Raw genomic sequence first — 26,676 nt, 5'->3', positions numbered from 1 at the left:
CTGTTTTAAACTGTAATAAAACAGCTGCTTACCAGTGCATCTGCTTTGTGCTTTAGTTTCTTGGCTTCTTGCATGCAGTAGTCTGCGTTGTGAACTCTGTGGACAACAATCACAGTGAGACTTTGGTTAGTCTTAGAAGTATGTTAGAAATACAAAACAGATCAGTTGACAGAACAATGTGTTTGCCACTTTGTCTAACGGTGCTGCAACTGCCTGGATTGCAGTTGTTCATGTTCATGTTGTAGTTGTCCTCCACATATTCAATGTGTTTCCTTTTGAATTATACACATAGAGGAACTTAACTCTGTAATCACATCCCACAACTGCTTCAACATGCGGTGACATTTTAATCATGTTTGAGACTTACATTAGTACATGCATCATGACATAAAATTCTGGCTGTGCATCGGGGGGGGGGGGGATTGGTGTGTTTGGAGAAGTTAGTTAGTTACTCATACATACGTGTTATTGAACGTTAGCTTGGGCCTTCTAGGCTCCATGTGGTCCATGGACAGAGATGACGGGTTGGACCAAACGTCAGAATCGGACTGACCGTTGCCATGGAAACTGCCAGACGGCTTGCTATGGGTATCTTCCTCCTGTGAGATGGCAGGGCCAATTAATATGATAATTAGCATCCAGCAGTAGGTCTAATAATACTGTAATGATTCATCCGGGTGATTTGGACTGCTGTTACTACGTTGTGACCGTGTATTATTTCTATGTCCTGGCTTTAAACATATTCCGCACGTGGGATCCATTTTCTTCTCTTCAAGGCTGTTTTGAAATCCCTCCAAAGGGTCATTAGATTTGCAAAAACACAGGAAATAGTGGCAGTTGCTGGAGCACAGAAATAATCTGCAGCAACAGCCTCATCTACCAACTTCTCTACACAACAAATTATAGAAGACACATTTTATTAGCAAACGAGAGCGGATGCAAAAGAATCATACTTTAAAATAATAAACCATCCAAAAACACAATAAACCCCAAATTGCTCAGTAATTAATGATAGCAATACGACAGTTTATAGCAATACGACAGTATACATTTTTGCTAGTTTCATCATGATCAGCTGCCCTCTACTTACACTGCTTGTCTTGGAACGCGAGAAGGATTTGCTCTCTCCTTTGCTGCGGTGCTTGTGTGAGGAAGAGGAGGATGAGGAGGAGAAGTTGGGCAGAGAGCAGCTGAGGGTGGGTAGCAATAAGGTGCTGGTGGCGCTGCTAGCACCGCCCTCTTGGCTGAAGGAGGAACACTCGCTGGTCCTGCGCTGGCGTATAGGGGGTTCGTCGGAGAGCGGAGAAAGCAGGGGAGGCAGCAGCTCTCGCTTCTCCTCTCTCTTCCTGGGCTCTTTCCTCAGAGAGCTGGGCAAAGACACATACAGGAACATTTATGAAATACTTACGTGTGGTCCATGAAGTGTTATGACATCCGTACATAGACACCCTTTAAATAAACTGTTATCGAAACGGACATAAAAGAAGAACATTGCTTGGCCTACTCCCTCTCTCTGTCATCCCATGTTATTCACTACAATACTGGCGAGAGACGGCAAGTTCTCACAGCCTTTGAAATGCCAGCAAATCTCATGTCCAATGTCATCAAAGTGGTAGATGGATGAAAATAATTTAGAAATGACTTGACTGTTTAAGGCATTTGTAAAAATTGGGAAGTACAGACATTATGTACAGGGCTCAAAGAAAACAGCCGGCCTTTGACAGAATATTCTGTTTGTTAGAATGAGTGATTATTTCTGTTTTTATTATAAGACTAAATCAAACGCAGCGTTAGTGCTAAGGCATGGAGTCGGTACTTTCACCATCAGTTGGCTTTTATTATCGAAGGTTACGGTGGTAACGCATCTTGGAGACTTCAATTACAATAAAAACAGTACGTGAGCAGATCAATGATATTTAATATAACTTCAACATATCATTTCATCACTTGGTTTTGGGTAAAAAATAAAAAAAATAAAGTATAAAACCATAGAACTCTTTCATTTTTCCCCTCAGTGCCTCTGACCCTCTAAGGGCGCAGCCCAGAAATAGGCCTACAAATAGCCCTGTAGTGCACTGACGGATCAAAATATTGATTGATCAGGCAGTGGAAAGGCAGTTTGTTATGACAGAAAGCACTTCTGCCTAGATTTACAGTCCTTCTAATATCCACTCCTGCTCCAGGAGCCTGGCCCCTCACAGGGGAACACAGCAGACTGCAGTCTGTATCCAGGTGGGTTCTCTCGGTATAGCTGTGTGTGCCCACATGGGGCTTCTGTTAACAATAGTGTTCTCTATGTTAACAGATAAGAGGCAGGTGGAGAAGTTGCCTTGAATACTTTCCCTTCCTCAAAGTCAATAAGGACTTTAAGAACCACCAAGGACGTACAGTAGTAGCGAGAAACCTCGCCTCCCGCTGCTACTATATTTCTCACATTGTTTGCAACAATAGATTATTTCGCCTCCCTTTCCCTAAACTCATGGGGATTTGATATACGAGAAAAAAATGCTTAGCTAGCACAAGAGCGCCTAAAGCACTGACAGGGAAAACGCAGTCAGAAAACCTCATTAGGATTATGTTCCTCAGGTTATTTTGAACAGCAGCATATTTTGTCTTGTTTTATGGGCCTGAAAATGAGCAGAATCCCGGTCGGTCCGTTTACAGCATTAATAAAAAGCATCTTTACTCTCCAATCTGAGCAAAGATGCTTTTTATTAATGCCATAAATGGACCGACCGGGGTTCTGCTCATTTTGAGGCCAATCTGATTAAAAGGGTGAAGATTTGCTTTGAGGCTGTCTAAATTCAGATGATTTAAATGATACTAGGCAGGTCATATTTCAGCCCAGACCAAAGGGTTCAGCATTTCTGCACTAGATACCCGTGCCAGCTCATATATCATAGCTCAGGTAATAATATTAAAGATATGTGTAGTGATTAGTGGTGAAGCTCAGTGGACACTCCGTCCTCCAGACTCATTCTGCTCAACCCCCTGACCCTTGTCACCAGCATCCCTTCATCGAGCAGTAGGTCTCTGCAGCGCTAATTGAATATCTAAAATTAGCATTAGCTCTCTTGTCAGTGTCACGTTACCTTAATCCTGTAGGACACAGGACACTGTAGAGAGAGCAAGCAATAGCTAAAAGATAAATGTGTAGTGGAGCAACCTCACTTCTCCTGTATGTCGCAGCCTGCTCTCTGAAGAGGATCTACACTGGTTGGACCTTGCCTGAGGATGTAGCCATTCACAACACATACAGCACATACAGTACTACCATACACTTAGGAAATATAACAGCCTGTAATTACACTGTGGCAGTGGTGTAAAGTACTTAAGTAAAAATACTTTAAAGTACCACTTAAGTATTTTTGGGGGGTATATGTACTTTATTTTACTTTTTATATTTTTGACTACTTTTACTTTTACTTCACTACATTCCTAAAGAAAATTATGTACTTTTCACTCCATGCATTTTCCCTGACACCCAAAAGTGTCTTCTTAGCAGGACAGGAAAATGGTCCAATTCACGCACTTATCAAGAGAACATCCCTGGTCATCCCTACTGCCTCTGATCTGGCGGTCTCACAAAACACAAAGGCTTCATTTGAGTGTTGGAGTGTGCCCCTGGCTATCTGTAAATAATACAAAAATAAGTCAATTGTGCTGTTTGTTTTGCTTAATATAAGCAATTTGAAAGTATTGATATGTTTACATTTACTTAAGTATATTTAAAACCAAATAATTTAGACTTAAGTAGTATTTTAACGGGTGACTTTCTCTTGCACTTGAGTCATGTTCTATTAAGGTATTTTCACTTTTACTCAAGTATGACAATTGGGTACTTTTTCCTCCACTGCACTGCTGACACCCATAATGACTATGTACATGCCTGTAAACACTTACATAACATGATGCTCTACACATTCCTTTTCTCATCCGGTAACCATAGTGATGTGTAAGTAAGTACAGCTGTGAGTGGTTCGGCGACACTTACTCTTTTGTGCTAATGTTCTTGTGGTTGTGTATCGGCGAGATGCATGGGGGAAGAAGCAAGGAATCTTTCTCCAACCGCAACTTCTTGCTTCCGCCGACAGCGTCACAATGGTCCATCTGAGGAACACAGAAACAAACAACTCAGTCAGCATTGAAAGGGAAAGGGGGACACCTAGTCAGAATGCATTCAACTGAAATGTGTCTTCCGCATTTAACCCAACACCTCTGAATCTGAGAGATGCGGGGTTCTCTACACTGGCTTCCTGTCAAAGCAAGGGCTGATTTCAAGGTTTTACTGCTAACCTACAAAGCATTACATGGGCATGCTCCTACCTACCTCTCTGATTTGGTCCTGCCGTACATACCTACACGTACGCTACGGTCACAAGACGCAGGCCTCCTAATTGTCCCTAGAATTTCTAAGCAAACAGCTGGAGGCAGGGCTTTCTCCTATAGAGCTCCATTTTTATGGAACGGTCTGCCTACCCATGTCAGAGACGCAAACTCGGTCTCAACCTTTAAGTCTTTACTGAAGACTCATCTCTTCAGTGGGTCATATGATTGAGTGTAGTCTGGCCCAGGAGTGGGAAGGTGAACGGAAAGGCTCTGGAGCAACGAACCGCCCTTGCTGTCTCTGCCTGGCCGGTTCCCCTCTTTTCACTGGGATTCTTTGCCTCTAACCCTGTTACGGAGGCTGAGTCACTGGCTTGCTGGGGCTCTCTCGTGCCGTCCCTGGGGGTGTGCGTCACCTGGGTGGGTTGATTCACTGTTGTGGTCGGCCTGTCTGGGTCCCCCCTTGGGTTGTACCGTGTCGGAGATCTTTGTGGGCTATACTCGGCCTTGTCTCAGGATGGTAAGTTGGTGGTTGAAGATTTCCCTCTAGTGGTGTGGGGGCTGTGCTTTGGCAAAGTGGGTGGGGTTATATCCTTCCTGTTTGGCCCTGTCCGGGGTGTCCTCGGATGGGGCCACAGTGTCTCCTGACCCCTCCTGTCTCAGCCTCCAGTATTTATGCTGCAGTAGTTTATGTGTCGGGGGCTAGGGTCAGTTTGTTTATCTGGAGTACTTCTCCTGTCCTATTCAGGTGTCCTGTGTGAATCTAAGTGTGCGTTCTCTAATTCTCTCCTTCTCTCTTTCTTTCTCTCTCTCGGAGGACCTGAGCCCTAGGACCATGCCCCAGGACTACCTGACATGATGACTCCTTGCTGTCCCCAGTCCACCTGGCCATGCTGCTGCTCCAGTTTCAACTGGCCTGGGCCCTAGGACCATGTCCCAGGACTACCTGACATGAGGACTCCTTGCTGTCCCCAGTCCACCTGGCCATGCTCCTGCTCCAGTTTCAACTGTTCTGCCTTATTATTATTTGACCATGCTGGTCATTTATGAACATTTGAACATCTTGGTCATGTTCTGTTATAATCTCCACCCGGCACAGCCAGAAGAGGACTGGCCACCCCACATATGCTCTCTCTAATTCTCTCTTTCTTTCTCTCTCTCGGAGGACCTGAGCCCTAGGACCGTGCCCAGGACTACCTGACATGATGGCTCCTTGCTGTCCCCAGTCCACCTGACTGTGCTGCTGCTCCAGTTTCAACTGTTCTGCCTTATTATTATTTGACCATGCTGGTCATTTATGAACATTTGAACATCTTGGTCATGTTCTGTTATAATCTCTACCCGGCACAGCCAGAAGAGGACTGGCCACCCCACATAGCCCGGTTCCTCTCTAGGTTTCTTCCTAGGTTTTGGCCTTTCTAGGGAGTTTTTCCTAGCCACCGTGCTTTTACACCTGCATTGTTTGCTGTTTGGGGTTTTAGGCTGGGTTTCTGTACAGCACTTTGAGATATCAGCTGATGTACGAAGGGCTATATAAATACATTTGATTTGATTTGATTTGATTTGCTGCCTTAATTAATCGACATCCACGTCTTTGGAGCCCGGGGAACGGTGGGTTAAGTGCTTTGCTCAGGGGCAGAACGACCGATGTTCACCTTGTCAGCGCAGGGATTCGATCCAGCAACCTTTTAGTTTCCAGCCCAAATTGAACATACTACTAACACATTTCTCACTGCTTCTCCATTGACATACTCTAACCATTATCCTATAAACCAATACAAGCCAGTACCAATAGAGAAAAAAGAGTGAGAAAGATTATGTGCTTGCCTTGTGTTTCCTCTTGGCCTTGCTAGGTGGTTTCTCAACAGGGGTAGACTGAAGACTGGCGGGGGACTGTCGTCTGTGCTTAATGCTGGGTTCAAGTGGTTCCCGGGGCTCAACTTTCACAGTAGGGGGCTCAGGGGGGTCCTGCCCTGGAATCTTAGACAGGAAGCTCAGCTCGATCTTCACCCACAGTGACTTGATGTCCTCAAAGTCCCTGAGAGGGGACAGCAGTTTGTTCTGGACGATGGGGACGGAGGAGAAGAGGGGGTCCCCTAGGAGGTCCATGGCCCCAGGGTCTGGGATGGATATGGAAGAGCTGCAGGTGCTGGTAAGGCTACTGACAGTCAGGATATTGCTGTTGCAGTCCTTGGCTGCTTTGAGAGTCTGCAGACTGCTGGGTCCTGGACAGGGATGGTTATGGATCTTGACCAGCTCCTCTGGTTCAGAGTGGCACTCAGATGACGAAGACTCCGTCTCGATGAACTCCTTGGACTTGGGGATGATCTTGCTGGGCCCCCTGTGCTTCTTCTTTTCCAGGACTGGGGCCAGGGGAGGAGGAGCTGGAGTAATTGTAGTGGTGGTGCGAGGCTCCTTCCTAGGGGCAGTCTTCCCACTGGTGCTCTTGGTCTTGGACTTGGGCTGCTCCAGGAGGGATGGAGGGTCCTTCTCCTTGGAAGTAGTGCTGATGGTGGGGTTGATGGGCTTGGACCAGGAGGTGTGTTCCTCCAGGCTGGACGAGCGCTCCACTTTCTTCGGCTGTTTCTTCCCCAAGCTGCGCCTGGCTGGGGCTGGCTCCACCGCCACCACGGCTGAGGATTTGACCTTTGAACCCTTGCCCTCTGAGACTTTTGGTCCAGTCTTAGGCTTCACCTTCTCTCTGATGGGGCTGAGGAGGGCCCGTTCCTTGGGGTCTGTCGGGGCCAGCAGGGCGGCGGGGCCAGGCTTGCTCTTCCCTGGGGCCGGTCCCTGGCCCTCAGGGGCCTGTTGGCTGTGGTCAGTCTGGGAGCTGCTGAGCCCATGGCTCTCTCTCTCTGGCTGGGTATTGATAAGAGCTTTGTTGTGTGGGGTCACTTTGTTCAGCCACTTATCCAGCTGCCATTTGTTTGTTGATGGAGGTTCAGGCTGTGAGAGAAGAAAAGCAGAAAGGTCAAAGAATATACAGTTAGATCCAAGTTTGATTTGATAGTAGACTACGTAGCTTCATAAAACACTGTGTTGACTCATGAAAGTAAAATGTGATAATTCAATTGTCTCTTCAGAGTTATATTATGACACCCGCAAACCAATGACAACATTTTGTGATGAAGCGGCCATTAAAATAGGCTCTCCCATAATTTCCTTGCGCCATTCAGCAGTCTCTGAGTGCCATGTTTTCATCAACCATGCTATCTCACATCGTTTGTTTTCTACCATTATGCCCCTAGACAAGTATAAATCTCTCGTATGAAATCATAAAGACTGTCTTGAATGATCTCCTAAATGATAGCAAATCATTCGGAAAGGAAGTGCTGGAAATGAATTGACGAAGGAATGAAGCATTAAAACCACTGAGTGTAAAGCTGGGGCTAACACATACACTCTCCAGTCTGATGCAAGCATTCATAAAATTTAATCTTCCACACTATTTCATCTGTGAAAGCCCCAGCCTTTACATCCCATCAGTTGGGGTGGTGGATTTAAGCTGTTCTGGGCAGGGGGATTTTGGAGTTAAAAGCACCTGCAGCAATACTACATTAACATTCTAACATGCCTGCTGGAAAACTCCTGGGCCCTCCCGGAAGTCTTTAGTAAACCATCAGTAGAGTGCACTTTGAGAGGGAAATAGACTTCCCTAAAGACAGACAGGGCCGTTTCCTGGTCCTCCTGGCTATTCCCATTGGCTGTTCCCTGGTGGACAGGAAGTCACATGGTCTGTAGAGGGTGCCCAGATGCACTGTGGTAAATATTTACCCGGGTCAAACAGACTGCGCCTCTGTGGAATACAACTGTGCCTGGTGCTATAGCTGCTTTAGCTGTCATGCAAGTCTCTACAGTGTCGGCACTAAAACAAGAAAGTCTGCTAGTTTAATCCTATCAAAATTGTAGGGATATTAGTGTAGATGGGAAGTTTTCTCCCCTTGATCAAAATGTTGTTTTAGATGGTAGATGGTATTAGTGTAATATTGTGTCTTTCTGGAGCCTAAAATAATAATGTTTCCTTCTTTGGCATAACACGGGTTGAGTATTGGTTGATAGCACAGTTAGTTTTATTCTGACTATGCTTGGTTGGTAGATTATAGTAAGGAGTGATTGTGTTGTACCTCTGGGGTGGCGGTCCGGGAGGCCCCGTTACACTCGCTGTCACTGGAGCTGCTCTCGCTATCGGAGTCTGACTCGGAGCTGCTCTCTGATTCGCTGGAGCTGCCCGAGGCACCGCTGGAGAGGCCCGGGTCAGTGGTCCGAGACGTGGCCACAGGGATGCTGGGTAGCAGAGAGAGAGAGCGAGAGAGAGAGCGAGAGAGAGAGTGAGAGAGCGAGAGAGACAGAAAGAGAGAGTGAGAGAGATAGAAAGAGAGAGCGAGAGAAAGAGAGAGACAAAATATAAATACAAATATTTAGAGAAAAAGAAGGCATTATATATTATACATAAACATAGATTGTGTGATAGATGAATCTTTACTTTAGCTGTTCTCATCCAGCCGCATATTCCGGCAGCACTACCTAGCCCTCTGTGACCCCGGACTGATCTCATTCCACTGGAGTGAGTAATGCACTGATGCGCTGTGACGCAGCTTTCTTTTGTCATCGTTTTGCTAAGAGCAGCCTTGTGCTCTGCCTCATGTTCGGCGCCAGCCACACACCCGGCCCCGTGCTCTCTCTGCTCAGCACTCCGCGGCGGCACTGGCTCTCTCAGCGGCGACACAGAGTTGGATGAGATGAGTCCACCTGTCATTGACATGACTCCCAGATCCACACAGACTGCAGACAGCAGGAGACAGCACCATCAATCACACAGCGCCATCTGCCTCTCTCTATCCCTCTCTCCCTCCATCCAGCCCTGAGATGCAGGCAGAGCAGCATAAACCAGGCTGACTCCAACAACACACACATCCAGTCACAACATGAAAACCACTGTAAAGATTAGTAAACAGAGGTTCACTAATATACACAATACTATAAACATATTAACACACACATGCACGCACAAGCACTCTCTCTTTCTCTCTCTCTCTCTCTCTCTCTCTCTCCCTCTCTCTCTCTCCGTGTTGTACTAGGGAAAAATGTTATTCAGAGAATAATGTACCTGACATCCGAGTAAAAAAGAAACCCTTCCACTTTCATTAAACACAACAGATAACTGCAGAACAAAGGAAATTGACATAATGTTTTTATAATAAGCAATTTATTCTCCCTGTTGAAAGTGTCAACACTAGACTCGCTAAAGATGTTGCAGGGGCGTACTGTACTTTACTGCTGGAGAAAGTAACAGCTCTAGTGGTTGACAATAAATGCCTTAAGGAGGCAGTTTGCTTTCTCACCACCTACGTACTTATTCTTCCACACTCTTTCAACCTTCTCTGTCACGCTACTGGTTCAGATATTGGATCCTCAAAGGCCTAAGCTTTATAACACAATAAAAGCCACACTACACTACTGAAGCCCTCTATAGACACTCCATCCAAAGCATGGTTATATGATAGGACCGGAGATACACTGGACAGGACCGTAGAAATTAAACATGATGGGTAACGATGTGGGTCTTTTCTGTCAACACCCCCTTGATGACTGTGTTTTTCTGTGACAGGGTGAGGGGTCATACGGCCGCATGACCAAGACAGCTTGGAGATCAGCTCGAGGACATACAGTGCCTTGCGAAAGTATTTGGCCCCCTTGAACTTTGCGACCTTTTGCCACATTTCAGGCTTCAAACATAAAGATATAAAACTGTATTTTTTTGTGAAGAATCAACAACAAGTGGAACACAATCATGAAGTGGAACGACATTTATTGGATATTTCAAACTTTTTTAACAAATCAAAAACTGAAAAATTGGGCGTGCAAAATTATTCAGCCCCTTTACTTTCAGTGCAGCAAACTCTCTCCAGAAGTTCAGTGAGGATCTCTGAATGATCCAATGTTGACCTAAATGACTAATGATGATAAATACAATCCACCTGTGTGTAATCAAGTCTCCGTATAAATGCACCTGCACTGTGATAGTCTCAGAGGTACGTTTAAAGCGCAGAGAGCATCATAAAGAACAAGGAACACACCAGGCAGGTCCGAGATACTGTTGTGAAGAAGTTTAAAGCCGGATTTGGATACAAAAAGATTTCCCAAGCTTTAAACATCCCAAGGAGCACTGTACAAGCGATAATATTGAAATGGAAGGAGTATCAGACCACTGCAAATCTACCAAGATCTGGCCGTCCCTCTAAACTTTCAGCTCATACAAGGAGAAGACTGATCAGAGATACAGCCAAGAGGCCCATGATCACTCTGGATGAACTGCAGAGATCTACAGCTGAGGTGGGAGACTCTGTCCATAGGACAACAATCAGTCGTATATTGCACAAATCTGGCCTTTATGGAAGAGTGGCAAGAAGAAAGCGATCTTAAAGATATCCATAAAAAGTGTCCTTAAAGTTTGCCACAAGCCACCTGGGAGACACACCAAACATGTGGAAGAGGGTGCTCTGGTCAGATGAAACCAAAATTGAACTTTTTGGCAACAATGCAAAACGTTATGTTTGGTGTAAAAGCAACACAGCCCATCACCCTGAACACACCATCCCCACTGTCAAACATGGTGGTGGCAGCATCATGGTTTGTGCCTGCTTTTCTTCAGCAGGGACAGGGAAGATGGTTAAAATTGATGGGAAGATGGATGGAGCCAAATACAGGACCATTCTGGAAGAAAACCTGATGGAGTCTGCAAAAGACCTGAGACTGGGATGGAGATTTGTCTTCCAACAAGACAATGATCCAAAATATAAAGCAAAATCTACAATGGAATGGTTCAAAAATAAACATATCCAGGTGTTAGAATGGCCAAGTCAAAGTCCAGACCTGAATCCAATCGAGAATCTATGGAAAGAACTGAAAACTGCTGTTCACAAATGCTCTCCATCCAACCTCACTGAGCTCGAGCTGTTTTGCAAGGAATGGGAAAAAAATTCAGTCTATCGATGTGCAAAACTGATAGAGACATAACCCAAGCGACTTACAGCTGTAATCGCAGCAAAAGGTGGCGCTACAAAGTATTAACTTAAGGGGGCTGAATAATTTTGCACGCCCAATTCTTCAGTTTTTGAAATGTAAAAAAAGTTTGAAATATCCAATAAATGTCGTTCCACTTCATGATTGTGTCCCACTTGTTGTTGATTCTTCACAAGAAAATACAGTTTTATATCTTTATGTTTGAAGCCTGAAATGTAGCAAAAGGTTGCAAAGTTCAAGGGGGCCGAATACTTTCGCAAGGCACTGTAGCGGTGGCACGAAACTCTGCAGTGAAAAAGAGCCATGTGTTAAATGACCACACTTAACCCAAAATCGGTGCCATGGACCAATAGCCTTTTGCTAACATGTCCAGCTTGTCTGAGCCAGGTCAGGTCCTTAGAGGAGTCACTAGCTTCTCTGCCCCCAGGGCTTGTCTAGTGGCAGTTTGGTTCCAAAGCTGGATTACAGTACAAGGCTAGAGAAAGCAGGACCAGTGGACTCTGAGGCTCACAGTCAGGTCAGGTTAATTATTAAATATAGAGGAAGAGGCCAAGACCCTGTGGGTAATGTCGTGTGGCATGGTGCTCCTATGGCCTGCCCTGGCAGTGCCCGCCACTGCACGCTGCCAGTAGGATGGCACAGCAGTAGCACACATGGCATCTTGTCCTTGCTCTGCTCATGAGTCCAAGGCCAAGCCCAATAGGCTCTTGGGAGCTGGGCCAGCACAGCACCACTGCCTGTCTGTCTGTGTAATCTCTCCTTCATTTTCTGAGAATGGTGTCAGCACAAACAGAGCCAGCACTAGAACAAGCCAACAGCAAATAATCATCCATATACACACAACACTCTTGAGATAACGCATACCTGAAATGACAAGGCAACCATTGACAGATCGACGGAGTACTTGTCTCAACTGTACGTAATTGTTTATAATAAATTGTTATAGGAATAGTTATAAGATTGCCAGCCCTCTTTTTCTACATTCAAAATATGTTTTATGTAGTAGAACTACTGTGGCTTTTTCCAATACCCAAGTGCTGTCCAACTCATTCTCTGGAAGAAGAGATGTAATTACTATCCTAGGTGCCATTAAAGTGTTTAAAATAGACCTCTAGGAGACATTCTTTCTTTCACCACTCAGCCTCTCCAAGTGGTGCTTGTGCATGCAAATAGTTCATAAAAAGGAAGCTCTAATGTTCTATTTCAGAGTGAAGAATGGCAGCGGGGTAAGGTCACTTAATTTCCTTTCTTCCACTTGATGGAGGTGAGCCTGGGCTGACAGATGACAGAATCATGTGGGAAAATAAGGGGCGGGAGAACAATGGCTGCTGTCTGCTTTCAGCGTGTTCACCTCAGTCTACCCCCGCTAACCTCTGACCTGCTAACAGGCCCTGCTCTCAGAACACCGTTTTATCCTCTCTAACCTGTCTCTCTACTCTCAGTGCTGAGCTGCCTTTCTCACAGCAGACAATAAAGACATTTAGAACATTGTCTGCTGTCCATGGAACTGGCTGTTCCATCCAGACTGATGATATTCCGTGGCAGGCAGGGAAACAAACGACTTATTTGCCGCCATAATTCATCGAATCAAAGAACAGAGCTGAAAAAAACAACAAGAGTTGCATATGTTGCTAATGAAAACAACCCACTGTGATGGGTTTTAATCACGGAGGCTAAGAACAAAGGGCCACACACAATGCATCTCATTCATTTACATTTGAACACCAAATGTGGCACTATTAATGCGTAAACAAAGTAATGGCATTCACGATTCATGGGTTTTCCTCCTCATCCCAAAACAAACTGCATGGAGGGAGCCAGTCTGACAGACTGGGAGTAGAGGGAGGAAGAAAATGTCTCTCCAGCAGAGAGGCTGTCGTCCCAGGCACCTCACGAGGCCCATTGAGAGAGTGGGATAGCAGTATACTCTAAAACCAACAGCTTTTAACTCACACAGTTCCAGTGCATACATTTCACCGTTCATCCCAGCTAATTCATTGGAGTCTTCTAGGTTCTTAGGAGCTGTTCTGTCAAGGCATTCACAGTGAGGTCTAAAGAGTGGGGGCAGCTCTACAGTATCCTTCCATCCGGTCACATTATCAGATTATCTACAGTTATGTACGACTCTTTGAACAAATCGCTGCCAGACAGACCCAGACAGAATCCTGATGTAGTCATTACACAAACCAAACGACTTGGAGCATTCATTAAAAACCTAATAAATAAGTAAAGTTATGATATTTGGAACTGTTTACACCATAAATATTCAATGTTTAGTAATGAAGCAATTTTCCAGGCCAGTGCAATGTGGAGATATAAAGAGAGGGATATTAACCACTCACAATCTCTCTCTCTCTCTCTCTCTCTCTCTCTCTCTCTCTCTCTCTCTCTCTCTCTCTCTCTCTCTCTCTCTCTCTCTCTCTCTCTCTCTCTCTCTCTCTCTCTCTCTCTCTCTCCAGCATGCTTGCGTGGAGACACACGCACACACACAGTCTTCTACAGAAAACCTTGTGGGGACACATAATTCAGTCCCATTCAAAGTCCTAATTTCCCTAAACCCTAACGCTAACCCGTACTAACCATTCTGACTTCTGGTCCCCACAAGAATAGTTAAACATGTCCACACACACACACACACACACACACACACACACACACACACACACACACACACACACACACACACACACACACACACACACACACACACACACACACACACACACACACACACACACACACACACACACACACACACACACACACACACACACACACACACACACACACACACACAATGGGAAAGGGAGAAGAATATACGGGAGCAAGGCTATCTCCCATGGGATCATCAAGGGACACAACAAGACCAACCTCCAATGATCCCACTGCCCACAGCTGGCTGAATTGGCAGCTTTAGGAACAGTCTGCTATCGATTTGTGATTTTCTCCTTCTATTTACACTGATACCATAATCTGAGATCAATAAGGCCGATAGACACAGGCCTGTGGCGGAATTGATGAGGCGAGCGGTGGAGTGGCTAGCCTCCAGCCTCAGACAGTGGAACCAGAGAGACAGCAGGACGAGAGAGAAGAGACAGATCTATCAAAAGAAGAGGCAGGCAAGGCAACATCTGAAGGTGGTGGATGGTGGAGGACTCATTAAACCAGACCTGGGTACATTTTGGAGCCAACTGGCTGGTTGTTGTAACGTCGGGAGTCAGTTGAGACAAGCCAGTCCCGCATTGATTCAGTGAAGGCCATCACTCTGCTCTCCCCTTGCTCCTTCCTTATTTGTTTGTACTTTCTAATTATTTAAACATCTATTGCTGATGAGGTGCTGGGCAACCCTGAGCAGGTTACATTACCATTCCCTTTTATCCCCCAGATTCACATATCCAAGGGCATAACTGTCATTTTCTACCCTTCAATAAAGTGGAATCCTTAATTATAGATGAAGAAATTCGGGCATGCTGGTCTGTGGAGACTGAAACCTATGCTGGTGCTCAGAGCACTGTTTGATTGGACTGACTCTTCGGGAAAGGAGAAAGGCTCTCTCGCTCTCTGCTTCTCATTGCCAGGCTCTGCTCTCAACCCTCTGAGGTGTAAAGCCTAGCTTAGCTGTTTCAATAATGCTTGCAGTATCATTTTATCACCATGACACTGAATCACCCAACCCTGGAATCTGAGGATGCAGGTGTTCATTGTTATATCAGCCATACAGTACTATGTGAATGTCTGAGTGTGTGTATGAGTGCTTGTGCTTGTGTGTGAATGTGAGAGTGTGGTGTCTCTAGTACAGACTGTGTGTGGGAAGAGAGAAAGAGAGAGAGAGTGAGGAAAAGGGAGAGTGAGCGTGAGAGTTGGACCGCTGGAGGGGTGTCATCCATAATTTGTCTGTCCTAACTCTGCGCGCCCTGTGTTATTAAATGATCCTCAGCATGCAGTGCACTCTATTATTTTTATAAATCACCCCAAAGAATAACTCGCTGCAGATCTCCAAACCAATAATCTACACTTCCTCTTGCCCCTAAATCTATTATAGCCTTTAATTGATTAAATTACAAGTCACTGTGCTCAGGGGAGTGGGGGTGGAAGGGGGGAAAGGGGGGTGGCCACTGTTAGGACGCGCCTGGGATTCATTAAAGACCCCCCCCCCCTTCCCCGTGAAACCTGGTGCTCCAAAATTATGACCATTACACTTACGGAAAATGAATTACGTGGCACAGCATGTCTGTGATCGATGGCATGACTTCAACAGTATCCTAATTCACTTAGAGGCCTTCTGCTGCCCAGTCACACTCAGCACAGCACAGCACAGTACAGGCATGATGAATTATACTGAGGCTCTCTCCACATCACCACACTCCTTGTCCCTGCCAGGCAGCCTCTCTACTCTGCACTACTGAGAGATTCATCCTCTGGCCCCACTATACTAGTGTGATTTAACATGGCCAGGCAGACACTCAGTCATCACTAGGGCCCAGAGTTTTTCCTGGTCAGGATATTATGGTCAGACAAAGTGCAGGTCCTCCGTCATTCCAAAACATGCCTATATAGAGGGGATGGAGAGATATCTCAGGCTCTATCTCTACTGAAACATTCCTGTCCAGGTTCATCTAAAACTCAACCAAGACCATGGGGCCATGCTAAAAAGCCACTGAAACCTTGTGCTGAAAAATGTAAATTAACACATGGTCTATGTGCTGTCTCCAATAACTACGTATTTACTGTACATGTCTGAGCTGCTGGGTTGTATTCACATACTTCTATCTTCATTATAGGTCTTTGTCTCTGGAGCCTTGGCTTGTCATTGGTCTGTTAGTAAGATTGATCCTGTTTTAAAAGTGGTGTAACATTCTAAGTCTGCCTTTGTAGCACCTTCAACCATTATGGGAAAGAGGCTCGGGAAAAAAACCCTCTACAATCTCACAAAGCCATATGAAATTCTGTTTTGGAGTACACAACAAGAGGAGAGGGTAAGATGTCAGAAATGATCTTGTGTTAAAAGCAAAAAGTAGAGCACTGTTGAAAAGTCACCCATTTTGAACTCTATACTATCCAAACTACATGTATTTCAGAATTTAAATCCTAGAGCCTATGGTCTGGAAGGCTTCCCACCATCACAGACCCACTGCAGCCAGCCAGCCAGTCATCAGGGCTCAGCCAATTGAACGTCTGGATCCTGAACCACAGAGACCATTAACATCACCTCCACCTGTCATAATCCTTCCATGTGTAGTAGCAGGTGTGTCCGTCCTGAAGCATGTACGAGAATCAGTGTGATTGACTATCTGAGTACGTCAGAGTTGACTATACTATTATGTATGTGGGTTGCCTGTATGTCAACCACTAAGCTTTCCTGGTCTATCCTAGCAAAGGTGTAATAGTCAATAGAAAAAGCCTAGGTATTAATATTGCGTCAATGACAGATATAATTACAGCTGTTGGAAGGAGGGTCAACTCTCATTACCGAGGTTACCATTTTAGAAAACTATTTATCCCCTGGATATAACAAAAAGGTCTGTGTTTGTGTCTGAGGGGAAAGGAGAGAGAGAGAGAGAGAGAGAGAGAGAGAGAGAGAGAGAGAGAGAGAGAGAGAGAGAGAGAGCTAATAGACTTGCGGCTCAGGGGTATAAACCTTAAGTAAATTAAGATGCAAACAAAGGAACACACATTAAGCACGTTGCATGACTGTGATTCATTTAGTAGAGACTCCAACTATTGTGAATAACACTCTGGCCAAGTGAGATTAAATGTGCCATTAAGAGAACAGAGATATAACGGCTATTTTAATTACACAAATCAGTTATAGGGGCTACAGGGCTCTGACCTTGATGGCAGCTAACCTGCAGGGAACAAAGGTGTGATGGTGAGAGTTGGTGTTTGGCTCCACTCCCACATTCACATTCAGGCTTCGGGCCGAGTAAGGCAGTGTTTAAAATCAATGGTTTAATGTCCTGCTTTCCTAGAACTCCTGTCCTTCCTGACCACTGATGGTGAATGGGCTGGATAATATATGTCAGATCTCTGGCCATGAGGGAAAGGAGATTAAAATAATAAGCCATTCCAATTTGGGAAATAGCAAAGAATGTGTTTGTTTGGGTGTGTGTGTGTGTGTGTTTGCCTGTGCCTGTGTGTGAGAGACTGTGTGCTGTGCCTGACTCCCTATAGCAGACGTGGCACCCTCCCCTGGTCCCCTTGTGTCCCATTGGCCTGATGCTGTGCTGTGTGTTGGCAGGGCAGAGCAGAGTAGAGTAGAGGAGCAGGGCACACTGTGTCAGACCACCCTACCTCCACTTGGCCTCTACGAATAGCCACATCCCAAACGCTGACACACGCATTCCAGCTACTGCTAAGAATCGAATGAAGCAGCAATTTGCCCATCGTTACTCATGGGATTTAGACTAGGGGAGAGAGAGAAAAAATACCTCTAGCAGATACAGAATGCACTCATATCATATCAATATCCATTTATCCACTATCACCAAGCATAATGGTTTGGAGGAGTCTTTATAAAATGGAATTGGTTATGTAAAAATGGGTATTATCTGTCATCCTAATACTGTACTGTGCCTCCGTAGACAGCCCAGGTTTGTTATGCAAACAGGATGACAATCTGTATTTATCACTGTAATGTAGATCGATTCTGCACCAGCTGCCAGCTCTTAGTACTTTAAACTTCCTTCCTGCTCTGTTCAACACTCACCCTGCTATTGTAGCAACCCTGTCAGTGAAAATCCTTTCTTGTATTCACATTGACTATTTAATGTGTCCTGTTTAGGGGAAAACAGCAGAGCCTATGTCAAATTAGTTGGAGATGAATCTGTGATCCTTTAGTTTGGCCTAATGCACATAAAGGCAAGGAATGCATGCCAATTGGCACCCTATTCCCTACATAGTGCACTACATAGGGAATACAGTGCCATTTGGGATGCTACCAAAGCCAAGTATTCAGGTTGCACTGATAAAATGGGCCCATTAATTGGCTCCTTTTATTGTGGTGTCAGTTGAGCTGTGCCTTTTGGATTTGATGCTAATCATATCTGTGATCCCCCATGCTCTATATTTTATAGAAAAGCACGGCATGGTATTGAACAATAAAAAGGTTAGAACATTAGCTACCTACCACAGGAAACATTCAGAGTTGGCCAGCACTTTACCTATGGCTTGAGTCAGCTGGTGCTAGCTTGTAAATATGCAGGAACGTCGAATGCCACGAGTGAGTTCGCTCATTATTGGCGGCCAACAATAAAGGTTCAGAGGGGACCTGCAGAGAGGATTAACACCAAACGACATTAATCATCACAGCCGCTCTGGCTCTGAGAACACCTGCCTATAACACTCTCAGAGAAAAAAACACACAAATGAAAAATGTATTCAATAAAACTTGATGGGAGGAGGTAAGTGAAGAGGAGTGTGTTTTGACAGGGCGCAAGAGAACATAAATTGAAGGGAGAGTGGATTCACAGTGAAAACACATAAATAAATGAGCTGAAAATCTGGAGAGTGTGTGGAAAGGCACACCAAGGCCCATCTAATTACCCCAACAGAGGATTGCAGCCCGACACACAGACACATACACAAACACGCACGCACACCCACACACGTGGCTGGGGAGACGTCAGAGCCGCTGATTGCGATGAGTATTTGCACTAGACTGAAAAGTAAACAGTAGCTCTTCCAGCCCGTGTCTCTGTGCATGTCAGTGAGTCATGCTCACACGTGGACGGATAACTAGCTGGCTAGATCACACTAACTGACTCATGCCAACCAACACAGAAGCTAGCCATCTCTCAGAGAGACACAGACATAGGGCTTTAGACAGACAGGAAGTCGTCTCACAACACCATGCAGAGATCATCCTCAAATCCTGAGCTCACTGAGCTCTCACTGTTAATAGTCACTAAAGCCTTCACCCCTGACCTCAGGGCTGAAGCTGTATCCAGGGTGCATAGATACACATAAAACACAAACGTACACTTAAAGTACAGTCAGTAGGGCCATAGAGAATAAGCTGCCTTACCAGCAGTGAGAGGCACTTTGAGTAGAAAGCCAAAAGCCACTGCCACGAGATGACAGTGTGTCTGGGAGTGGCAGTCGGGCGGGCAGGCAGACGGGCAGACACACAGCTCTCATCTGGTAAACAAGGACTGGGATGACAAGGTTAGGATATTGCTCTTTCGGCAAAAGCAATAATGTATTCCAGCCGGCTAATGGCCTCGGCTCCAATTAATCTGATTGTCTGAGAGCGGGGCTGAGCGGGCTGTCGCAGCACATTTGCAGTACACCGCCACCACACACACACACACACGCTTCCATACCATCCACCCCCACCCAGCTTGAGGAGTGGTTACCTAAGCAGGCAACCACTCTCCTCAAGCTGGGTGGGGGTGGATGGTAGGGAAGTGTGTCATCCAGCATGTGGCACATTCTAATACAATGCTAATGCAGCAGTTACTACACTAAAACAGTGCATTAGCACCAACACACCTGACCTCTCACTTCTGCCTCACAGTGCTACAGCACTCTGTCACCATTAGCATCATAGATGGAGTCCATTGTGTGCATGCATCCATCTTCTCCCACTGAATCATCACATCCATGATGTCTGTCGCAATCTAGGTTCTCTCACACACCATCCACTCCCACCAGATCATTTAACATTTTCACAAGACACTCTTATTCAAGAGTGACTTACATTTCATACTTTTTTTGTTTCTTTCTCCATACTGGTCCCACCGTGGGAATCAAACCCACAACCCTGGCGTTGCAAACATCATGCTGTACCAACTGAGCCACACGGGTCCCCAGTGAGTGTGAAGCTCATTGTTCTCATACATCCAATCCCTGCGATCCTGTGCCCAGGGAGATGAAAGTCAGCCCGCTATAGCTATAATATAACACTAGCTAATTGATTTGCTGTATGTTACAGTCAACAGTAAATTACAGTCCAGTCACTGTTTGTAGTTGTATCACTGTGTGTTCAGTCATGATGTTCAGGGGCGTGATGAGCTCTTTAATAACAGGCCTCTCTGTACAATGATTATGCTGTGTGAAGTATTAGTATACTGCTGTAGTGGCTTCTTCTGTCACCCAGTGTAACTTGTGCTCTGAGTGGCAGCTGCTTTGAGAGGGAGGAGGGTTTTACTATAGAGCTGGAAGCCCCAGAGGAGGGGCTGAGTGACTGAGTGATTCCCTGTGAATCTCTCTGAATATTGACAAGGCAGCAGACACTATGAAGTGCTTAGAAAGCCAGACCTACTTTATTGTAGCAGCTCCGCTTGAAGTTATTTGTCAAAGACAGATGGCGGAGAATAAACATCTACAAATGTCAGGCGAGAAGTGTGAGATCCGGGGGTGTCGCTCAGCCCACATAAACACAAACTTCCGTGACATCACTAAGTGGAAGCTAGTATAGAGGAGATGCTGTCTCGCTGAGGCATGTGGGGTGTGTCTAAGAATGGATTTCGTCGCCACGGTAAAAACAATAGCATTTAACATGACAAGATTTTCTGTTGAATTTGTCTTCACAACAATGTTTGCAGGCTGATTTCGAAAAGATTGAAGATACAATTGCAGTGTCTTAAAAATCTATAAAGCCACTAAACAAAACATCCCAGGCTTTCAAGATGGCTGACATGTGGTATCATATCCCAAGTTGTTTAGGTGTCAACTACCTGGCCATTGGATGACACCTGGTTGTCCCAGCAGACCCTTACACACATCACTCCTATGATTTAATTAACCCCTCTCAGGTAGTGAGTCCCTCGTTGTAGTCAGTCCCCCCCTGCTTCCTCCTACTCCTCCAGTCTGCTTTGGCTGCCCATGAACAGGCATCTGCTGAGGCTCCTAACCAAACAGGAGGTGCTGGTCCTTCTCCAGAACACAGAAAGCCACTCTAAATGGCTTAGCACAACATACGCCAGCCTGAGAGATGATACTTTAGACAAAGGGGAGGGAGGAGATGTCGAGATGCATAGTGAATGGTGGATTACTACGCTAGTTTTTAATTTAGAATCGTTTTTTTATGAATCATGGAATGAGCAAAGCAGATTCCTATCGCATGTATATGATCGCAGAGATGCCACGAAAACAAGTGACTCTCAGCATGTCAAACTATCATGATCTAAATGAATACTGTACATCTGATGTACAGAATGTGACTTCACTCCCTCTAAAATACACTGTATGCTATGATTATAATTCACAACAAAGGCATAATATAGGCCAGTGGAGTAAATGAGGCAGTGTAAACATCAAACGCCAGCCTCTGTTTGTATGGAACATACGGCAGCATGCCTACATGGCATAAGCCATACATGGAGATGAATATACTGCGAGGCGTCTTTGTCCTCCGTCTTTTGTCTTGGGTACAGGAGGGGGGAATGACTTACCCTGGGAATGCTTGGTATTACAGTGTTATTCTGTCCTTCTATCCTTTTCATTGCAAGGCAAAGAAAATAGAGGGATTTATAAGAACATAAATCATTTGCAGAGCTTCCAGACATCTTTTTCTCTTTCTTCCTCTCTCTTTTCTTATCTTCCCGGGGATGCTCATTTGCACTTAAAAAAATGGCCGCCCTGTGGACCCGGCACACTTATGATGGAGACAGATGAAGCAGGTTCCCCAATCCCTCCCCATTATACAGATGTATAATCTTAATTTGATCACCCTGTTCCAGGAGAACTTCAAAATGTGCCATTTGTCATTTCCATATAATCCACATAATAATCCAGATTTCCTGATGCAGCAGGATTATTTTATTGCTGTAGCAAACTGCCTCAAATGCAGATCCTACTTCTGTAATACGCACTTTGTGTCTTGGTATGAAATCTGGAAATAACTCTACACTTCGTCCATTTAGATAAAGCACTTCAAGCTACTGTATTTGCATTCCCTTTGAATTGACCAGGATGATATATTTACATAATAACACAGCAGGTAAGGCAGGCAGGTGAGCTATGTTTTAGTGTCTATATGGCAAGCTGTATATATCACTGGCAGGAGGCTGGAATGTACAACACCCACATCAGGCTGCCGACTAGTAAACGTGTCTGTCACATTGTGAACAGACGAAAGACATCCTGTAATAAATGACATCCTACTGCTCATATCATATCAGAGATACAAACAGCCAGGGACTACAGGGAACAATTGAGAGTGTAGAAATACATATTTTTTTGTTTTAAAAGGACCCAAGAGCAAGACTGCTTAAAAATACATTATTCTATTCTAAAATTATAAACGGGGTGTATGTAACACATATGTTGAAGAAATGTTTTATGCTTTGTTTACTGCTCCCACGGGAAGTGTTGCAATGTGTTTTTAGCGAGCGTCTTGAGTAAAGCCATATCCTACAGTAGTCTACCACGCCTGTAGGCTATATGACCTAATTCGATGTCAAAATCGACAAACTTTCTTAAAACCATACGCCAAAAATGTACTAATCAATGATTGTGAGTAGGGAAACAAGATTATGTATCCAGGATTTGTCTTTTTCCAGCTTACTGCATTTCCATTTTTCAATTTCAAAGCAATTTAGCCAATAGCCAAGCGTTAGTTGGGTTCTATTTAGCTTCTCCATCAGTTTAAATTAACTGGAGTGGCTCTTTATTGAGACATTCTGTTGTGAATTTATTCCCAGAAAACAGCCGCACCGTTAGACTGTCAGCAAATGCAAACACATAATAAATAGATAATGGAGATGTTTCATCATTTCAAAGCCCCTCTGATGCCAGACAGTTCAACATTACATTTTCGCACGTTTAATCTATTTTCCTGAACAGACAGTTTCCTTTTGTACAATTTGCTACATCTGTGCTTTGGGCTCATGATATGTTAGGTCATACCTAATACATGGCTAGAGGAGAAATTATACCTGCTGAAACCTTCTATAGAAACAGACAGACAGGCTGACTTAACATCACAATCTGTCATTCTATCTTCAGCCAAATGGTAGCTTAAGGAGCATTTGTGAGTTATGTTCTTCAGGAATTAATGGGAATATATCATTAATTGAAATGGCCATTGCACCTTTAACAGGAGGCAACAGACTGTGGACTCACACAGCACAATTAATAGCTCGAGCTAGTGAGGGGACAGGGAAAGAGAGTGGATTTATGAGAGGAAGTCACAAAGGCAGGCAGCCGCATGCACATACAGAGGAGTAAAACATTTTGCCTGCGTGTTATAAAAGCAAATATAGAGAGCCTGAGTGACATGTAATAAAAACAAATTCTGCCGACTGTGACCAAGACAGAGAAAGTTATATATTTAGCAGAGCAGTTTGTTGAGAGTAGCACAGTGTGAAAAGAGAGAGAGAGAGAGAGAGAGAGAGAGAGAGAGAGAGAGAGAGAGAGAGAGAGAGAGAGAGAGAGAGAGAGAGAGAGAGAGAGAGAGAGAGGCAGGCGGACAGACACCTGAGTGGCTTGACAGTTCTGTGAAATTAAAACACACAAGTGTGTATGCCAGAGAGATGAGGGGTAAAGGCAAACTATGGACTGAGTCACATAATGGCACTCAGTAAAGTAACCAGCTCCAGTGTCAGACTGAGAAATACAAATGCTAAGTAAGCATGATACATTAAAAAAATAACAATTCTAAAATATTGATAATTAAACAGCTATTATCTAATGAATCAATTCAAAAGGCTACAGTCAGTTAACAGTATAACTAAAGTCAAAACATAGTAGTTCTATTTTCAATGTCTGGAGGACTGAAGGAGGGGGGTAGAGAGAGAGAGAAAGAAAGAAAGACAGACAGAGAAAGAGAGAGAGAGTCATTAGAGGTGTCCTACATATAGGAGGCCCAGGCTCTACTGCAGCCGTGATCTGAGAGGGAGCTGTCAGTGCAGGCCAGGGTGCATGGGTAGAGGGAGGGACTGAGGCCCAGCATGTGAGGGGGGGTTGGTAGGGGGGAGGATATGGGACCAGGGTGGTGTGAGCTAGACTCTGGTTCTGGCTCTAGCTGGTCAGAGAGGAGAGTAGAAGAGAAGAGTCTCAGCCTCCCCAGGCTCCGTGGCAGACCAGACACACACCCTGCATGCCAAATGAGCCGCCCAGCACATACAGGGATCAGAGAGCAGCACCGCTTTCATGAGATGAAAGCAAACCCCGGTGTTTGACTGCAGAGGTGGGGAAGGGGGGGGGGGGCTAGTGGGAGGCCTGGACACCAATTAGGGTTTTTTCACTCCCCCTGATTTCAAAGAGAGGAGATCGAGAGAGAAACTCAGTCTGAGGCTACACCACTCTGCCACTGGAGAGGTCAGCTGTAGGCTAGGTTAGAAAATAGAGAATAGACACAAGCCCAGGAGGATAAACATAGAATTGTGGAGCCAACCTCTGGTGTAAACTCTGACATATGAGGGAATCAGAGATGCCCTGTTTATCTACTGCCATGACAGGGGCCTAGGCTACATCCTTATTCCTATACAGTCAACATTGCCAAGACGTGTAGTTTTTCTTTCAATGATTGTCTACAAGGGCATCTATTCATTTGACAAATGGCACAGCCTTTATATAACAACATATTCCTGGTTTTGCACAAATTAAGCAAGCCAAAAAGATTGTGATCTGATCTGCCACAGAGCTATTTGTCTTTGATCTCCAGCTGTACACTCCTCCTTCATCAAAGGCTCTTTCCAGTCATCTGTTAGTTGGGCTGGGCTGTTCTGTTCTGTTCCAGGCTGTAGCCAGCTCTCTCCACTCCACATGCGTTGGCTTGGGCCGGGAGGGTTAGGGCAGGCTAAAGGCAGCCTGTTCTCTACTCCATGGTCTGGAGCAGCAGGTAGAGGCCAGGTAATCTGCATGAGGCCTGTGTGGGAGCAGTGTGTGAGTGTTTGGCCAGCCTGTCCTTGGACTGGGAGAACAGGCCTTGGAACAATAGTTGGACATGGCCTGAGTGGATGGGGCTATGGGGGGGTGGCGGACCCATGGCTGACTTCGGTTACATCTATATCAATATCAAAGGCTGGAAAATGCGGAGTGAGTGGAAAGCCAGCTGTGCAGGAGTGGGGGCTGCCAAGCGGCCGGGTCTGCCAAGTCCACATCTCCAGATGACAGATTAACGGGATACAGATAAATCAAATTGTACTTTTCATATTGAAAACCAAATTAATTCACAGTGACTCCCTGTGCCCCTGTGTATCCCTCCCCTGTCCCTCCTTCACCTTCTTTCTCTGCTGTCTTCCTCGAACTGTTACTCTAGGCAACTGTTACTCTAACATTTCTCTTAGGACAGGAAATACGCTACATGAGCAAAGGTATGTGGACACCTGCTCGTCGAACATCTCATTCCATAATCATGGGCATTAATATGGACTTGGTCCCCCCTTTGCTGCTATAACAGCCTCCACTCTTTTGGGAAGGCTTTCCACTAGATGTTAGAACATTGTTGCGGGGACTTGCTTCATTTCAGCCATGAGAGCATTAGTGAGGTCGGCCACTGATGTTGCGTAATTAGTCCTTGACTCGCAGTCGGAGTTCCAATTCATTCCAAAGGTGTTCGATGGGCTTGAGGTCAGGGCTCTGTGCAGGCCAGTCAAGTTCTTCCACACTGATCTCAACAAACCATTTCTGTGTTGACCTCTCTTTGTGCACGGGGGCATTGTCATCCTGAAACAGGAAAGGGCCTTCCCTAAATGGTTTCCACAAATTTGGAAGCACAGAATTGTCTAGAATGTCATTGTATGCTGAAGCATGAATATTTCCCTTCACTGGAAATAAGGGACCTAGCCCAAACCATAAAAAACAGTCCTAGACCATTATTCCTCATCCACCAAACTTTAGAGTTGGTACTATGTATTTGGGTATGTAACGTTCTTCTGGCATCCGCCAAACCCGGACTGCCAGATGGTGAAGCGTGATTCATCACTCCAGAGAACACTGTTCCAGAGTCCAATGGCTTCGAGCTTTACACCACTCCAGCTGATGCTTGGCATTGTGCATGATGATCTTAGGCTTATGTGCAGGTGCTTGGTAATGGAGGGATTTCATGAAACTCCCAATGAACATTTCTTGTGCTGACTTTGCTTCCAGAGGAAGTTTGGAACTCGGTAGTGAGTGAGGCACCATTTTCCTCATGCAGCGCGACACCTCTCCTTCTCATAGAGTTGATAAGGTTGTTGATTGTGGCCTGTGGAATGTTGTCCCACTCCTCTTCAATGGCTGTGCGAAGTTGCTCGATATTGGCGGGACATGGAACACGCTGTTGTACACAATCCAGAGCATCCCAAACGTGCACAATGGGCGACACATCTGTTAGTACGGAGGCCATGAAAGAACTGGGTCATTCTCAGCTTTCAGGAATTGTGTACAGATCCTTGCAAC

At 45.2% G+C, this 26,676-nt stretch overlaps 1 protein-coding gene across 2 annotated transcripts in view; it reads right to left on the bottom strand.

Annotated features, from left to right (window-relative positions):
• LOC123993192 (AF4/FMR2 family member 2-like) overlaps nt 1-26,676 on the bottom strand; it is a 185,552-nt gene that overhangs the window by 12,019 nt on the left and 146,857 nt on the right. For both annotated transcript variants that reach the window (XM_046295072.1, XM_046295073.1), the window contains 6 exons: nt 8,451-8,610; nt 6,154-7,272; nt 3,995-4,110; nt 1,091-1,367; nt 463-599; nt 33-96 (listed from right to left, as the gene is read on the bottom strand). In XM_046295072.1, coding sequence (XP_046151028.1) covers nt 33-96; nt 463-599; nt 1,091-1,367; nt 3,995-4,110; nt 6,154-7,272; nt 8,451-8,610 — 1,873 coding nt within the window. The remainder of the gene's footprint in view (nt 1-32; nt 97-462; nt 600-1,090; nt 1,368-3,994; nt 4,111-6,153; nt 7,273-8,450; nt 8,611-26,676) is intronic.

This window comes from Oncorhynchus gorbuscha, linkage group LG13 (genome assembly GCF_021184085.1).
Source record: "Oncorhynchus gorbuscha isolate QuinsamMale2020 ecotype Even-year linkage group LG13, OgorEven_v1.0, whole genome shotgun sequence".
NCBI classification, from domain to species: Eukaryota; Metazoa; Chordata; class Actinopteri; order Salmoniformes; family Salmonidae; genus Oncorhynchus; species Oncorhynchus gorbuscha.
The sequence above is the reverse complement of the archived record's forward strand: the minus strand, read 5'-3'. Positions and strand labels throughout refer to the sequence as shown.